The sequence below is a fragment of the Epargyreus clarus genome, unplaced genomic scaffold (assembly GCF_041222505.1).
Source record: "Epargyreus clarus isolate Ecla_fem2 unplaced genomic scaffold, WU_Ecla_fem_2.2 ptg000008l, whole genome shotgun sequence".
Classification (NCBI taxonomy): domain Eukaryota; kingdom Metazoa; phylum Arthropoda; class Insecta; order Lepidoptera; family Hesperiidae; genus Epargyreus; species Epargyreus clarus.
The window spans coordinates 1167359-1186725 of NW_027332216.1; the positions used below are offsets into that span (position 1 = coordinate 1167359).

Below are 19367 nucleotides of genomic sequence, written 5' to 3' on the forward strand. Positions count from 1 at the left end.
TTATATACTTTAAAAGTGCCGTGTACATTTCACAGATTTTGTTTCTCATCAGTAAAAAAATGATTCTACTATAATAAATGTTTTATCTGCTTCATGTAGATGGAATTGTACCATGTGTGGCATTGTAACTTTAGGTAGGATTTCAATCTTATTAGGGTTTGAACCAAATCCACTTTCACTGAAATTAATTGGAAGCGAATAATATGTATCGTTTATCTTATTTTCTTCTTCCCCGGTAACTGGCCGCAAAATTTAGCACTTACTGTAAAACGGGACGGAACGTGAACGTTAGATCTCTTCCCGGGAGTCGCGGGGTCCCACGGGACTGTTCCAAGGTCCTCAATTACGTGTCACTGCACTCCTGCGCAACACATGTGCTTTGTTATTATACAAATATAAGTCATCACTTTGTCCTTAGTGATTCATACGGTAGTATTAGATTGTCACAGTTAACAATAAATGTGTACCTACATGTTAATTTCTTGCAACTACTCACGTTGTTTTAATCCACAATACGGTATAAATCTGATATGCATTTGCTACTTCTCTTCCATGTTTTGTATAATTAAAGTAGTAAATGAGTATTTATTATATTAATTTGACGTTAATTAGTGAAAAATATACTGTGTCATTCCATGTCTTCTCACATATTACGTCGTAGTAACCTCTTTCAAGATTTAATTCAGGAAAAGAATAACAGCGTCGACCTGTGAAAGTCTACTGCGTTTGCGAATACAGGGAAGCGCGATGATAAAACATTTCCAGTGCCCTTCTAAGAGTGACATATTATGCTTAGAAGTTGAAATCAACAGGACGACGGCGACGAAATACGCATGGATTAAGCAAAATTTGTATTTGCGATAGTGTCTATGGGCGGTTAGAAAAATTTCGTTTCGATCAGATTGTAATCAATTACAGCGGTAGTTTCATATAAGCCATTTGTCATTGTAATACTTGTAAACTTACGTATTGTTATCACAGCGAAATTATTTTGCATCTAATGGTTAATTACCTATTACAGAGAAATCGGTATCTATACAGGCGAAAAATATATAATTTACCTACATATAATAATCTAATCGATATCGAAGAAATTAAGTTTTACAATTTTTTTTTATTAACCTTTTGCAATATATGTTAATTACTGGTTATGCCAACGAATAGTGTGAGATGTCTGTGAGATAGGCACTTTTTAAAGGTTAATTTTGTTCTCCACATTTTAAGCATACAAGATTTTAGTGTCAAATGAAACGGTTTATTTTCGCCGTGTCCCACGGGGACCCTAATTACATGTCACTCGTCGACTCCCGCGCATCGCACATGTGCTGTCGCTTATAATTAACTAAACAAAGAGATAACTTGCAGGGGAATTAGCTTCAGTTTCAAAGACCTCTCACATTTATGTGAGAATTGGGTGTTAACATAGAACCCGCTGGAATTTTGAAAATCTTAATAAATTGTCAAATTAATTTTAGCAGTTAAAAATATTGTACAGCCCATAAATAGCATTGATGTAGACGGTAAGACTGTTCGTGTATTCGTAGGTAGATACATCAATTGGAGAGAACAAAAAAGTAAAAAATAATAAAGCTTGCTTCTTCCCTGAAGTAATATACGAGTAATTTCACGTTTGTGACTAAACTGGAATGGATAAGCATTCATTCATCCATTACGTCCTAACAAACTACTGCTGGATGTAAGCCTTCCTATTAAAAGTCTTTTGGCGTACTCAATGCGCATCCGTGTTTCTGTTTTTAACCGTAATAAAATGATCATTTAGCACATTTACGGAAAGGAATAGAGTAGTCATAATGCCAGACATCCCGGTCATATGCTTATGACCAGATCATTTTAAATATAAGTACCAGGAAACTATAAGTTCTTTTTGTCCAACAGTAACGGAGAGCCTGTTCTCGACGTCGCTGTCGACGTTCGGCGTGCCGACGCCGCCGCCCAACTCGCCGTACTCGCCGCTGCAGCTCGACCTCAGCTGCTCGCAGCGATTGCTGCTCACTGACAAGTAAGTATCATTTTATGATAGTATAATTAACAGATTTTCAGAGTTTTGAAAATATTATATATGATAGGACCACTGAAAGGATACTCTACAAAAATATAGATAAGAGACCATTTTTGAAAGTTTACAGGAATGAAATGAATTGCCATCGTAATCTACCGTTTTAAACTAAAGCTGAGAGGTGGAAAGGATATGATGATTCCTTTGGAAGACGTTATTTTATGAACTCTTTGAGTATTGTGTCCAGATTGATTAAACATATTCATTCTTAAATATATGGTTGAAAGTTTAAAACGATGAGTAGTCCTATCAACAAAATATGTCAGCCGCGCCTGTCATGGGGAATACAGAAAATCCCAAAAGCCGTGTGACGTTATCGCGCCGCATTCTGTCTAATAACGTATGCCCTTTCCCATAACGAAACGGTCATACAAAATGACACTGGTGTTTGTATTTATTTACCTAGTTAAAGTTCTCGTTTAAATCAAGTAAATCAATGCACTGGTAATTGATCAAATTCCTGTCCTTCATCAAACTAGAACTTTTATAATTTACGTAGCTACCTCATCGGGGATGGAAACCCTTTTCATGGCAATGTGATATTGTTTCCATAATATTAAGTTTGTCGTTCCGCTATATATTATAGGTATTTATTACACAGACGTAGACTGGCCTCAATTTATTAAACCTTTACGTTTTGTTTGACTTGGGATAATTGATTATTCCCGGTGTTCATATTTTATACAGGGTGAATTTTTCAAATGGGCGACATATTATAAGCGACACTATTTGATGATGGAATAATACAGGGTGATTTCTTTTTCAAAATGAACTCGTTCGATTCCCAGTTAGGGCAATATTGTTTTACAAAATCTATTGACGTTGTTTTACTTTTTATCAAAATCGGCCTCGTAACTTATTTCAGCATTTTTTGTTAATAGGTACGGATTTGTCCTGAAGGCCCATTAAAAATTCGCTCTGTATAGTTTTAAGATTATGATACATTTCTGTCTCTTTTTTGTATATCCAATTAAAAATCTTGTAGAGGAAATAATTGCCACAGATGTATATTTCATGAATTTGGGGGTTCATGCAAATATGTAATTTCCCATTCGGAAGGCAGTCGGTAATTGTTTAACTATCAATGCTAATGGAAGCTTTCATATCAAAGCATTCTCCATTCAGATCGCAATGATCGGCTGAAATGCGCCAGTATATTCCAGCATATCTGAAATGCGCGCTCTCTATCAAAATGTTGCATTTGAAATTACTAATGAAATATGGGTTCATTTATACTATAGCTATGCTATGTTAATTTGTTAATAGTTGAACGAAATTTCATTATTGTAAACTTAATGAGTATGTTTTAATATATAATTATTGTGTGGTTAAAATATTTACTCGCTTGGGGAAGACTTTTTTGCAATTACCTACTCCATACCGATTTTGTTCTATAACCAGTTTTGTTTTTTTAAAATATTGATTTGAATTTGTAAGTAATATTAATCGACTGTCTTCCTAGTATCGAGTTACACTGTTATTATTTTCTCCTATGCTAACCTTTTCTTTATTTGAAATAGGAAACGTACTTGCAGTCCACTGATAAGTGAATTGGAGCATTCATTACTTTTTTCGATCAATGTCAAGCTTCGGAACACAAAAACGCTTAACTTTGCTGCTATAACGCAAAAAGAGTCGTGGCGTTGATTTCCCGAGTTATTCCAATCAATCTTATAGAATCTTACCTCTATTCAATTTCGACAACTACAGGATAAATATGTTTATTGTACAGGGAATCCAGTAAAATGGATGATAAGATCGGCAAAGCATGTATAAGCGAGTCGGTCTGCTGCCCTGGTGATCAGCGACAACTGCTGGAAGGTATCGGCATGATGCAGCCTCTCACCATCAAGACGGAACAGGCCAAGCGGACCTGCAACACCTGCCTCACTAACTCTCCTAAAAAGGTTTGTTCAGTTCAGTTTTCTCAGCTTATATAGCTGTTAATAATATTCAATCTAAACGATGTTTAGCCTACCAGTTACAAAACTTGATAATGTATAGATAGAAAACATGGATACATTGATTATTAATAATAGACGTAATAAATACACTCGATGTTGAGTGAAAAACAATGCTGGCTCTTATTATCATTAAAATGGTCAGTTGTTGCGGTGTTATTTAGTTTGGTTTCTAATCAGAACTTTGCATTTACATAATTGTGATTGATTACAGTTAGACCATTTATAGCTAAACATAACTACTTGTACAAGTGCAATTTTACACTTTGCTGTACACTTTAATTGTCTTAAGTTTCAAGATAATTATCACGCTATAATTATTTGGAATACCTATGTGCGGACGTTACTACGAAATAATAATTTTATTTGCCATTTAAATGTTCTGCGAAAAGTCTAACGATAGAAACTAGTACTATCACAATGTTTAGCCAGATTCGAAACGACACATCATAAATACGCAAGACAAGAAAAGCGCCTTTACGTATAAAGTTTTAATTGTACCTCTTCCTTCATAGAAGTATGAAACTACTAAGTGACCATTTATTTTGTGTTAAACAGATAATCCACACGGAGGGCGGATGTAGCCGGACGAACCCGGTGGCGTGGCTCGGCGTGGGCGGCTGCGCCAACGTGGTGCAGGTGAAGCGCGAGCCGCTGCTCTCCGAGCTAGTTGCCGTCAAGCTGGAGCAGGCCTCGCCCGGGACCAAACCCGACCCCCCAGTGCCCTCCTCGCTCAATAATGGTTAGTATCCCACGAGTTTAGGTTTAGTACGCCCTTATTTCTTCTTTTTTTGTTTTTCCCAAAATCTGAAGGAAGCCTAAATAATACCAGTATGCTGCTTTGATGCGAATTGATGGAGGTAATCATGGGTCAATGACTAGCGTGTGTAGATATTTCCAAATCCTTGAGACCTCTAATGAAATTTAATGACTACTATTCGATGATAACAACCGGGACAGATGTCTTGACATGTCCTCCGACGTACAGAAGCATGCATGAATTAAAACCACTAGTGGTCATCCATCCATCTTCCGACCGCTACCCATTTTTATTACCTTTGTACATTATTTACGATCTGCACTAGCCTTGGTACTATGCGTTATTCACATTTTTTGACATGCAATATAGAAAATTAACAAAATTGTAACAATAAAAGAAAAAACATGAGGTCTTCCACTGCTGAGCGCACTTAATCCGAGATAAACAAATAATGCTTTGCACACTTGCACTTTCGTATTTACTACACGATGTTTTCGCAGTATGTGTATTTATACATATATTTGGTAATACAGACCTCCAGTTTGAAAATCACATTCGCCAACTTGGCCATTTTATATTTTTTATTAAAATCTATTCAGCAATTTTCGCAAATCATGAAATAGCAAACCGTGAATCATGTTCTAACAGTTTTATAATTTTTATTTAAGATGAATTTAAGTATGTTAGACAAATATGTTAATACTTCCTTAACTTAAACATATTATTATTTATATTTAATATGACCTTATTCGAATCAATAGAATTTCTCATAAATTCGTAATACTGTCTACTTATACTATTTGCGTGTCTAATTAAATGCCAGCACGGCCTCGATGTTAAAGCATTTTTTACTTGCGTTAATACCGTATCATTAGCACAGAAGGACACCGAGTGCAATGTTACAAAAAAGAAATCGTTTTCTAGCTGATAGTTCTGCCAAAACTTGTTACAACTAAGTTTGACGCTGGCAACTTATGATCTCCTGGTAGTTTAGGTACATGAGCCGAATTCGGTCTAGATTTCGGGCTAACTACTCTTTTTATAACATTACGGTGCAGAAAATCTGAATGGATTCGAAGCAAAAACACTTTTCAATTCTTCTTTTATTTTTGCAGTCTTGACAAAGTAACTATGGATTCTTGTAATAACTGAAGCGTAACTAAAGTAGTTAAAGTTCGCAAACATATTTTATTCAAATCAAACTTCTAATTCTCTTATGTTTCTAACACTGTGATAACGAAACGAAAGACTTTACCTATGTATTACCAATTTTATATCTACGTATGGTAGGTATGTACAATTATGTATACCTGTAGGTATTTATTTACTTATTTTTATTACCTACACCGTAAATAAGAGTTGTTTTATTAACGAACCTAACAGAGATAATATAACAAAATTACTTCAAACTATTCAGAGATATCTATATATATATATATCTATAATTTAAAATGTAGTTTTGTTGTTGACTTAAAAAAACTGTGTGAATTGTTTCTATTTTTTAATTACTAGTAGTCTACAATCAAAAATTACGTGACTTTTATATATTTATCTAGATATACAGAAATTGCAGTTATAGAGTTACAGACGCAGTAACGAACCTGGCATATGTAACATATGAATTTAATTTTAGGAATTTTAACAACATAAGTGTGATTTAACGAAATGTGTGTATTCGTAGAATATTAATATGTGCAGTTTTTTCAGGTTCGATTCCCGTTGGGATCGCGGTGGCGCGGCAAAGGGTTGGTGACGCAGGGCTTTTGGCAGCGCTCTCCCAGAAAGACAATCAGCGGTTACACGATCTAGGTAAGATTAGTATTACAAATTAATGTATTTGTTTAAAACATATTTACAAAAATTCATAACACCAAATACAAAATAGATCAAGTTAAGTAAGAAGTAACGTTGATGTGACATTTTGTGTTTGTTGCATTCACAAAATTATTATACTAGAGACATGAATAAGAATTACCGTAAAATGGTCAAAAAGTATTAATGTTTTTGTTCTTGTTTGTAAGCAAAGCAAGCAAGTCGGTAATTGTAATTTATTCATCTAGAATCTAGATCAAGGAGAGCCGCAAGAGAGGTCTGAAAAACATATAGGTACCTATTTATTATCGAGAGCGACTAGTTTTGTTACTTGCTTTTGAAAGAAACTTTCTGGTCATTCATATGCATAAAATCTACGCGAAACATTACACCTAAAATACAGAACTCACGCTGAATCGAATAATAAATGATTATGGTGTGTAACAAGATCAGTGTGGCTATGGAGCGCACGATACGCTGCTTACTTTACAACTGCCGCCGTGTCGTGTCGGTCGACGCGGCCATCGATAGTGGTTGCGTCATCACCGCAATAGTCGTTCACAATCTCCTCGTCACATCTGCCAGCCTGGTACCACTATGTATTTACTACAAAGAGTTGGCTACAAAAAAAATTAGTAAATTAAACTTTATTGATACATGAATTTTTCAATGACACTCACTTCGTTGACTTTTATCATCTTCGACGTAAAGGTCACATTGGAACGAAACTAGCCAATTATATTGGCCGCTCCAGTTTTTTGTTGCGCATAATTTATTGAATCGGATTTTAGCATTCATTGATGATTTTATCGATTTACAGTAGGTATGTTAGCGCGTTTCGTTTTTTGTTTACTGGAACCGACCTGTATTTCTTTTATTGCGTAACTGGAATCGGACATGGTCAGATTATTCCGTGGCAATGTTAAGCATCAAAAAATAAACTCTGAAATGCATGGAAATATTCTGTACTTGTAAACAGAATAAATAGGCAATTGAGGTTGAGCACTGCTCATGAATTTTCAGTTGCCGGTTGCGTGAACAGAACTGCGATTGCGCGGTCCACGGTGCGGTCTAAATTATAAATTTAGAACCTTGAGTCTGAAATGCATCCGCGTTTCAGCGTTGCTAAATAACAACTGCATATACCTAAATATCAAAAAATTGCATTAGTAATTGACACAGAATGCCATTCAGCCCCTTTAGTGAAATTAAGTCATCGATATTAAAATCTTGTTTTTACCGTTCGTGTGGATCGTAAACTCGTGAAAGACGAGAAGTGCTCCCAACCCGTAAATCAAAGGCGCGCGTTAATTGAACGCGTTCGGATCGCGTCGTTATCGCCCAATCGGGCATCGCCATCGCGCGCTGCGCCCCTGATACCGCCTTGAAATATCGCCCAACCTGCAAATAAACAAGAAATAATTAATTAATTAATTTAATTTTAAAGTAATCCAATCGAACGACAATTATTAATTTTTGCTAAATTGTAATCGTACATTACTGGGTACTTTATTCACCTTTTATCGATAACCTGAAGACAATACATTTATACATATTATTATACCTACCCCTACTTTTAGCGTGAAGAGTAAGTTTATAGTTGTAGTTGAATTTAAACAGTAACAATTTAAAAATAAAACATGAAATCATAAGCGAAAAAATTTAGGTGTATATTTCTCATACCTTAAAAACCTCTGCATGAACTTTTAGATTAATAAAAAGGTTCATAAACTTGTACATTCAGTATTATTAAAAATAGTACGTATAATATGACGTATATTACAAAAAATGTCATGTCATGTAAGGAAATCAAAAACATATTATTTCATTTGTTACATAACTATGCATAGTTGTTTACCTTTTTTTACAAAGTTTCTGAGAAAAAAGCGTAGTTTCGAATTTGTTCTAAAATTCGTTCTATTTAAAATCGATCAGTTCAGCGCGTCATGGCGTTTTTGTTGCACAACTACTATCTAAAATCATTGCTTCTGTTTCGTCGGTTCGTTCGAAACTCGCGTGCGGATCGCATAATGGTGTATTGCAATTAGATTTCAAATTCCTGGCCACACATTAGCACTCATTCGTTTCGGACATTAGCTCGTTAGAGTACTTATTGCCGATCTCGAATATTTTTTATATTGATTACATTTTGTTGCAGATAAGTTTTTATTTTAATTTTTTATATTGTCGTAGGTTTTTAAATTTCGGTTTTTAACAACGGTATTATCTTCTGATTAATTTAAGAAATCATTTTTTTTAAGTCAAGCCTGAAATCAATAAAAAAGATAGGAAAAAGCAATGAATGGTTCAAATCAGATCAAATCAAATCAAATCAAATTCGTTTATTATGGAATGTAGGTAAGCTAGGTACATGTACAGTCATAAAATAATATTCCTCTGCATTCCCGCCGCAAGCGGGCATATAATAATTATAAGAAATACAAAAAAAAAATACAAAAAGAAAGAAAGAAAAAAAATATTACAATGTGAATGATAAAAATTATGTACATAAATTTAATTCTTATTAAAAAACGCTATTTGCACGCCGTACAATTATCCAGACGTTTCTATCTTCTAACGCGGTTACATACCGAATTGCGGTTTTCCTTATCTATAGCTAGAACTAGTCCGCTAAAGCTACGTTAAATATATAACAATAATTTCTTTATTATAACCAAGCTTTATGTTCTGGTGACACACCATTAGGACCTAAATATTAATATTAAAGTTTATATAGAATGCACACGGAACTAACTTTATGTGAATGATTTTTATTGATTTTCACTTTTCTGGTTATAAAGTAGGCTTTATTTTATTTGAATATTGAAAAAGTTGACTTTCTAAGTTATATAAGTTCTTGTCTGCGGATCTGAATTCATCTAAATGTAATTCACATTATATGCAGAACAATGCAAATAATCAGGAGCTACAAATTCTCGGAGAGTATTTACCAATGTTAGATAACTTTTCTTCGGCTAGTGATGCGTGTGCTTTGCGATAGAGATTTACTGCGCATGGCGCGGTCGCATCCGACAATTATATGCTAATCAGGCACATTCGTAACGTCTCGTTTAATGCGAATGTGATTATACTATGGCGATGTAACTCGTATGATCGAACTTCTTGTGCGGATTTTCTTTCGATATTATAACAAAGAGTATCTAAGATGTACAATTTTTGTTGTATGACTTATTTTGTGTATCCTTATGAGTTAATAAATTTGGATGAAAGGAGATGTTTCAAAATGTATGGGCTCCCGGCCACCTTTTGTACACTATACTAAAAACTAAGATAACATGCAAAGAACAATTCGTAGGGGTTCATTTTCTTCAAATCATGTTCGTTTAATTGTTAAAAAACAATAATTTACACTTAAACTTGCAACACAATCGTTGAAAAACATCATGGCGGTAGTGATTACCGTAATAATGTCATCTGTCATTCTATTTTAACTTACTATATACATTATATACTTTTTAATATATTTTTTCGCGAATGGGCGTAGATATATAAATATTGTATTGTATGTATTGAGAAACAATACCTATATTTGATAAACATTAATTATATTTACTTTCATAAATCTTGACTTAAAACAAACATACCAAAATATGCACTTCTATACCAATTTATTTTAGTTAAAACATTTAAACGTGTAAATAAAACAACTTTAAGTACACATTTACATAATATTTTATTTATTCTTCACTTAGATACATTATTTATTCAATATCTTCCCTTATCAATATTTTCATCCAATCATGTAGCAGGTTCTGTAATATCCTGTGACGATCTCAGCCCAAACATCAAACAATGGTCATAATGTGAACGCAGCTACCTACGAGTACGGTTCGTTACCCAGCGATGCAGTTGCAATAATAACTGATTATTTTGTCATCCCAAGAATGTCCTTGTCTTGCTATTGTAGTTATCTAAAAAAGAGAAATAACGATTATATCACGATTAATACAACTAACTGATGTATATTTTACCTGATGATATTGAATCCTTGTCAACACAATCCACAGCGATCGCACGAAAATCACAAAAGTCCATAAAACATAAGCTGGGTAAACAAGTAAGGTAGAATCAGTCCAAAATCGTAAGCAGCACAGAGCAAAAACATATTCAGAATTGAAATGGAATCTTCTCATCAGTACATATTTATTCAACGTTTACATTGGTTTTCACTATTTTATATAATATAATATGTATATATCTACTTTTACACATATCAAATTGACAACTTCTTCTTTTTTAATTTGACATGCACTTACATCTATAAAACCAGATACTATTTAAAAGGTGGTTTTGTTATAATTAATTAAATTCAGAAATAATGACGGGATACCCAAAAAGAAGGCATGGTTGTAAAGTACTAAGGTAACAATAACTTTACGACAAAAACAGCGAAATACAGAATTACCGACATCCAAAGAGTATAGTAACCTATGTGTGGGGTACACATAGGTTCCCTGACTGACATCGACAGTTTTGAAAACTTGACATTGACAGTATTCCGCCATATTTAATATTTCAATGAGGAATGCTTATTTTAAATATTTTTAAACAAGAATACTTTAGGTTATCAAAATATATGTGTATTTTTCTTCAATTATACAAATTATTCGTGTTTTTTAGATATAGTGTACATGAGATGGCCGAAAATGAAACATCTCCTTTAAATGAACTTTTTTAAAATGTAGTATAAAATGCTATCTGCATTGACAAAATTGTAAAAATAAAGACACTAGAGACTATCTGGACATTAATAAAATACAAATCATGTATTATTTTTTCGAGGTAAATCATACTAGTCTCGTATCTATTTGAGATCTTTCTCCACAGGCGAAAGCTAATTGTGGAAATTAAACTATATGTTCCAAAACTATGGGGACTCTAAACAAGTTTGTTTAACATAAAAATTCTATAATACCCAGGCAGATAGAACGCGTCTAGTAAAAAATAGCGATACGAGCCGTGCGATGAATTCTCTTTATTACTAGGAACTCATGATTTACTAGCGCATCGCCCGCGGCGCGTTGCAAACGCATAACTTAATTATTTTGCTTTGATAAACTGCCTTTCCTGTCCAAACTACCTATACGAATATTACTTATATGCTTCGTTTACAGCATACAATAATCAAATATTTCACGTAGGAATAAAAAGCGAATATTATCAAACTCTTATCATCAATAATAACTATCATTATTAACGTCACATGATTAAGGTCGAGCTAAATCATTTGAAAAACTCTTTACAACTCATTAGAACATACTTAAAATCTATATAAAATCTATTAGTACCGATACCTTTCACATCTTGTTTCATCCTTAATGCAAATGCATTATTGCATTAAGGATGAAACTGCAATGCATACTAACAACTATGTTCAAATGAACAATGAACATAGTTGTTAGTGTGCTGTTATTTTAACAAAACTAGACATTTAATTACTAATAGCAATTAATTTCATGGTTTAATTATATTTTATGGCCTGATAGTATGTCATTTATGAGGTTAGCCCGTAATTCACAGTCTAATAATTTGGTTTGGTACATATTATAATGTTTCTCTTCAGAAAATATGCACTTTGTTAAATCAATTTTCCGTGAATGTAATTATTAATCGTAAGTAGGTATAGTCAGCGTAAATTTGCTAGTCTGAATGTAGTAATGAATTGCGTCGTCATAGCAAATTGTATGACTACACCTATTCGCAACAACTTCAGAACGGACTAGCAGTTTGGCGATAACTATATTGGATATAAGGTTTTGAAATCTTTGAGTCCATCCATCAGGGTTTGGGTTTGTTTGCAGTCAGCAGACACTCGTTGTATTTTTTTAAGTAGTCATTGCCAACTAACTCCTTCCATCATTGATTATAAGTTAGATCAATGTGCCCGTTCACTGTCAGTCCAGTAAGTAGATGTGATAAGACTGATAATGTAAATTGAACATAGGGAAACCTGATAACTATAGTTGAAAAAAATTAAGACTTACTTTGAATCTTTTAATATCCCATACTTTTTTAATGTTCCTATATTATCAGAAGCTCATAAAATCATAAATGGTGTCCATATTTACCATCATCGTGACGGAGTGCCGCCGCCCGCACACAGGGTCGCATAACTTAATTATTTCCCTTTGACAAGTTACCTGCCGTATTTCGCTGCTTACGTTCATTAGTTCGTCGTCCGTTCTTTACGTACACACTGGTTTAGGATGTAGTTTTAAATAATTTTGTCATAAAAATATGTGCACGCCTGTTTCAAACTTGAGTCCCTAGGTAGAATTTTATTAATTTGCTTTTAGGGTTCCCTATTCCTTGTGGTTTCGTATTTGGCTTTTCGCGAAACACTTGAAAAAATACTGTTTTCTAACTTTGATGTAATTTTTTTACCCTTGCCTTTATTCTCTATAAACTCTTCGCCTCTTGCAAAATTAACGTAAAAAAAATTCGTCTCGCAGTCGGTAATAGCAGAAATTAAATGGACGTTCTGCTTGTCCTGATAGTAGCAACTTCGCTTTCACAGAGACATAACCTCATTACATTTTTTAAAGCCTCCCTATTTTGCAGACGTTAATTAATTTTATCAAAGCACCATATTTCGGAAATACCTGCGTAAAGTAGTATTAAAACACGAATATTTCAGAGATGCATTGCAGAATTTACCAAACTATATTTTATACCCATTGGGGCAGTGTATTTTAAAAGTATATAAATTACGAGTATTGTCATATAAATTCCACATACGTATTGATACCATATTTCTTTACCCGTAGACCATTGGTCGTAGATTTGAATTCTCGACGAGAACAAATAAAATTATTTAGATGGCTGTTCTAGTATCTGAGTATTCATTTTATCTGTCATTTTTATGTGTTTAGATGTAGATTTACAAATGTAGAAAATAATGTTGAATGTGACGTGTAGCTACCTACCTACCTCTTTAAACTAAAAATAACCAGTTACGTTACTTTTTAACGTTGCGGATTAAATGTTGTATTTTTTCACTTTTCAACATGATATTAATGTCATGAAAATATACGTTGTTCTCTGTAATCAGTCGCATGCGATAGTCGGTTGATACCAAATTTGCCTGTCAATCAATTACCGGGGCAGGTGTAAACTGCGTCGCTGGTCTCGGGACCTGCGCCATAGAGTTAATATCAAATAGAAATGTTAGCAAGATTTTCGATTATTTCAAAATCGTAGAAAGCTCGGTTAGATATGTTTTATGCAGCTTCGTCCGTCCAGTGAAAGGGCAATTGTCCTGGCTCTATCTGTAAGATGTGTCTTATGTCTATGACTTTATGATATGTTACTGCAATAGTTTAGTAAAAACTTCCGTGCAAACTTTCACGTACGCTATGTTTAATTTTGCAGTATATCATAAAAAGCTTGTCTTAATATCTTACTTATCACATTCTACAAGTTATTTGCTGGAAGTAGACCTTTTAATTACAAATACATAAAAGTTTATATTGGCAATTTGATTTTATTTAAGTCCAAATGATAAAGCTAAGTTGCCATTACTTGCCATTTCTACTTGATAACTTAGTGGTTTCAATACTGGATAGTATCCGCGTACTCTAATTACTGTAAATAAGGGAGTAGTACTAGATACGGGCTTAACAGATGTGTTTTGTGGCTATTTCTTACTGCGAAGCTTGCATTCATTTGAATAAACGATTTGCGTGTTGCGTTTCTTATTCGTTCAGTTAAGGGGGAAATTCCAGCGTCTGTGTTCCCTGAAAAGTATGTCCTGGCATGTCCTGGTATGTTCAAAGCAGTAGTAAATACTTTTTCTAGCAAAGTTGGCATATTGCAAAAACGTATTAATTATTGTTACGCGCTGCCGTGCTTACATATTGTTAAGCGCTGCCGTGCCTACCTTCGAAGGGTGTGGTGAGGATATGTCTGAGACGTTTTAACTTGTCCTTAGGGATAGTGGCGTTTCTGTAGCCACATTAACAAGTACATATTATCATATTATAGATACTTTTCCTGTCATACGAACCACATGCAGGCTTGAATCGGATGTACCAATATTAGGTACATGCGTGAGATAATCCGCTCGCGTACCGTACAAAAAAATGCTCTAAGGCACTGTTTTAACTAATTATGACGGGAATTCATTATTATAAGTTGTAAGCCATAGTATTAATTTATCTTAAGAAAAGCTTTTTAGTTGAAACAAAAGCAGTAACTATTTTTCGGTAAATTACAAAGCAGGCAATAAAAACGATTTACGTAAATATATTCGCGTTAAAAGAATTTCCACTTTCTAACACTTTCCATTGAAACGTTTCAGATAAAATGACGTCTATCAACGGACTAATCAATCTGGCAAAACCACTAAACCTTTTTCACTGAGACGCTTATCTCCATCATTGCATAACGGTTGACCGGCCAACGGTTGCGCAACTTCTTTTGTCTGTTTATAAATACTGTAGCTGCTTTTAGCTCTTAGCTTTTTACCCTTTTCACGATATACATTACCAAATGAGTGGTGGATGGCAGGTGCCCTTGATGTAGCGGTAATTGCTTGTAATAAGCAAGTGACTACATGAATATTTTGCTGAATGATGCTCATACACGCGATTGTATTGCGACGTTGAAACTATGGGCTTTAAGTTTTTACTATGATTTTGATGCTATTGAGCAAGTACCTACTACATTAAATTCTTCATATTTTACTTCGTTTATATAACTGCAAAATCTCTTAGCTTGAAACGTCTTTTTCAAATCGATTGAGCCTGATAATGTTGACGCCTACAACGTTTATGTTTTCGGTAAAGTTAACCGTGGTCTTATTTACTCTTTGTGACATCTTTTTACTGTACTTTATTAATGTGATCATATAGTTATACAGTATTGTATCTTCTAGGCCTTATTAACTCTTTAATAACTTAACGACCTGATTGTTATTATTTATCTTGTAATCTTTATAAAAATAGGCTATTCAGTTTACAACCTTTCACTGCTTAATTAATTGCGAGCGTGTTGGAAAGTGGCCCAGCGTGGCCCAACAAGCGGCAGATAGCATCGCCGGATGTCCGCGCTATCTGCTTGAATTTATTTGCGCGGCGAAACGCTCGACAATTACATGCTAATCAGGGCTTTACGATTACGATAAATTGTAATGCGCGGCTTTACGCCTTCGTGACTTCAGTTTTACAAATGTGCACAATCTTTTTGACGTATAAGAATATATTTTTGGTAGAGACGAGTTGATTTTTATCTGCTGTTCGATTATTATGCTAATAACGTGTAAATAAAATATAAACTAAATTTGCACACACTAACTTTTCATTGCATCATCGGTCTTTAATAAAATTAAACCTATTTAGAAAATATATCTTAAATAAAGGGAATAAATAGTAATAACAGAAGTAGAGATTGTCAAATTGACGATTACCTAATTAGTCGATTATCACAGTTCGATTATCTTTTTTAACACGCTTTTATTAGCTTGGGTTGTATGTATGTATGTAACTATGTATGTGACTAAGTATCTTTGAACCCGATTTCTATCCAATTTGAACGTTCAGTTTTAAGTTCAGAATTATCAAAAACAGCTCCATTTATCAGTGTTCGAAAAGCGCCCCACACTTTTTCCACAATTATACTATTTACTGTTCCTTAATTGATTCTCAGATTGAAAATAATTTTCTACTTTTTAGTTTATTTTATCATAAAAGCGTGTTTTTTAGTTTTTTAACTAAATCATCGCCCTATGACGCCCATAGCCTATGTGGAAATTGTATGCATTTATGTAAAAAAGAGTAACGGTACCTAATAGTATCAGAAATATTGTTCCGCTTAGCAATTAGATGCTAATCAAGCCTTTGAAATTGCGATAAAATACGCGCTCGTCTTTACGCCTTCGTAACTTTTTTCTGGTCTACGCATTTCACGCAGCTGGTATTTTTTGCTCATTAGAAGTTTGCATACATGCAAATACGTTAGAAAGACATTTCACCTTGTAGGTTTGTTTTCTTTTAAAACTTTGTAGATATATTGTAGTAACGAAGAATCTTCCTGCAGGACTCCGTTTATTAGATATTCCCCGATAATAATATTTACACAACATTTCATGAATTCGTAAAAATAACTTAAACTTTGTTGCTACCATGTTGGTCCCTCTTGCGATATGCCACGTGACAGTCATTGTGGCACACTGTCAACTATCAAGTTTGGTCTAGCCGTCAATTTATTTCTGGACCTCCATACAAATCTAAACAATTTATACTTTTGTCATTCGAGCCCCCGATGTTTTCGACCACTTACTGTGGCTTTATTACCCACTTCAGCTTTTATTTTTACTTCCACTGTAAAATAACTCCTACGTACTTCGAAATACAGAGTTATATAGCTGGCGGAATAGTTGGACATGCGTCTCGTTTTAATTACGATTCGCTGTATGCTTCTACGGTTCATGCTGGCCTGATACTTGAAAACCAACTTTATTCTCATGGCACTAAAACGTATTTGGTGGAGTTTTGCCATAATTATGTGTTTATTGCAGCGTTCAAGTGTGGAGAGGGTCCCGTGGGATGTGGGGTGTGGTGGCCGATACATTATCGATTTTTGGTATCATTATTAAAATCCAGCAAGCATTAATGGTCGGTCACAATCCCGCTTATATAAATTGTGCGATGTTCCAAAAGTTGAAACTTTAGGTAGCTTTCAGTATTTCAGACATTTTTTTAATATGAAGTAAAAGTAAATAAATAAAATATTAGTTACATTATTTATTGGATATCCACCCAATTATAATTCAACCAGTCACGAACCTAAAAAGACTAATATGTTTGTACGAGTACTACGAGTATGTTCGTTACTTATTATTATGGGCATTGACGACCTTCTTACGATTTACAAACATACATAAAAATACAAGTTAGGCAAGGAAGAGGATCGATGGCTAACATTTGCGGTTGAGCTGGATGGTTTCATGCCGTGTTTACCATTGCAAATTAATTCGTAGAAGCGTTCGTTCATGTTACCGCGAATCCGCATATATTATCATCTGCGCAATAAACTACTCGAGAACTTGTGGTTTATTGTACAATTAAGTTTGATTATGCATCGTTTCCGACATCGTCTGTATAATTTTTCCCTAATGTCATCGTGGTGCGAAATTTTGTTAAATTAAAATGTTTTAATGATAAATTATTTTGACCGGTTGGATAAAAATATTTATGAGTAGTTTTCCTGTTTATATTTTGTATAATCGTTATTTATTTATCTTTTTGTATAACATAAGATTCTTAAGATAGTATAAAGTTCAAAACCTTACTGCATATATTTTAATATAAACTGTATATTACTTTATCTATTTATTTAAATAAATAGACGTATAATTAAATTGCAAAGGAATTCGATAAAACCTTCGTAAATCTATTTGATTAATAGACTTTGCATAATACCGTCAAGGTTAGCATCGGCACGGCGGACGCGGATACAAATATTAGTTGCATTGAATATTGAATGAAGGTTTATTTTGTTTACAAAAGACAATCTATTTCGTAGTTAGGTTATTATTTATGAGTGTTTACGTTATTTTGTATATAATAAATGAGGTATACTTAGATGAAGATAAATTATTTTAGCTCCAAATATTAGGAAAAATAAACTTTGTAACGACGTGAATGAAGTAGGTAGGTATATAAAGAAACAAGTACTAACGTTTTATGCAACATACATGAACCACTATTTAGATATCATCTACATTACAACCAAAAAGTTGCCAATATTAGGTATTTAGTAGGTACCTAAGCAACTATCCATTTTCAAATTTGTCTCCCTTATTGAACTAATGTAACTCTTCCAGAGTTTACCAAACAAACAAGGAGAGTCCTTAAAAACATAATTTGACTCCCTTATTTTTTTTATTGTTATAAAATAAATCGGGGTAATTGTTCCACTTGTGTGTATACCAGGATAACATGGGCTTCAAAACGCTGAGTTAAGTATAGCGGGCGGGTAAGTACACCGTAGTCAGGGAGTATTTCTAATCACGTCGCGCCAATTCGGGCCGGCCGTCACAAACATTTGGCGCGCTTCCCGCAGGGCTGCCTAATGCCTATCCGATTTATTGTTATGACGGCTCAGTATGACTAGATTAACTGACCTGTGTCGAGGTTTTACTGATGTGTCTCCTTTATATGTTCCGGTGGTCGTCTCTCATATTCAGATACGCATCACGATCAAATACCCATGTGAAGTGATAGTTATTTTAAAATACATAATATTTGTGTTATTTACAATTATAATTACTTAATATATGAAATTTTAAGTAATAAAATAAACTATAAACTAAAAAAGGACTTATTTACAAAATAAACAAGAAAATTATAAATAAAATAAGCCATCTAAAATTTCCGTGTGAGGCATGGTTCCCAAAATATAATATTTGTAATATAATAATATTTGTAATTTATAATTAAAGATAATATAATTTTGCCAGCGATCTGTCTATATGGAACGTGAGATAAAAAAACAAACTCTAATGTATCATGTATTTAATTTGTCTATGTGTTCCACTAAGAGACCAAAAATATACAAATGAATTATTACAAACAGGATATTATATGATTTTCTATTTAAGAAAAATAAAAAATACCATCTTACAAAAGATTAAAATAAATGTATCGCTGTTGAACGTTCGCCAACCCTGTGGCGAGCCAGTAAGAGCTACAAGACAAAATTCTCCCCCGGCAGCCGGGCCGGCGACAGCGAGGGA

General features: G+C 33.9%; 1 protein-coding gene across 3 annotated transcripts in view; it reads left to right on the forward strand.

The window, feature by feature from the left end:
• The window catches only part of wge (BAH domain and coiled-coil containing protein winged eye), a 135554-nt gene that overhangs the window by 78030 nt on the left and 38157 nt on the right, over positions 1 to 19367 (forward strand). For 2 of the 3 annotated variants that reach the window (XM_073075531.1, XM_073075530.1), the window contains 4 exons: positions 1897 to 2020; positions 3810 to 3984; positions 4597 to 4780; positions 6497 to 6607. In XM_073075531.1, the coding sequence (XP_072931632.1) occupies positions 1897 to 2020; positions 3810 to 3984; positions 4597 to 4780; positions 6497 to 6607 (594 nt within the window). The remainder of the gene's footprint in view (positions 1 to 1896; positions 2021 to 3809; positions 3985 to 4596; positions 4781 to 6496; positions 6608 to 19367) is intronic. The other variant, XM_073075532.1, reaches the window with a different exon arrangement.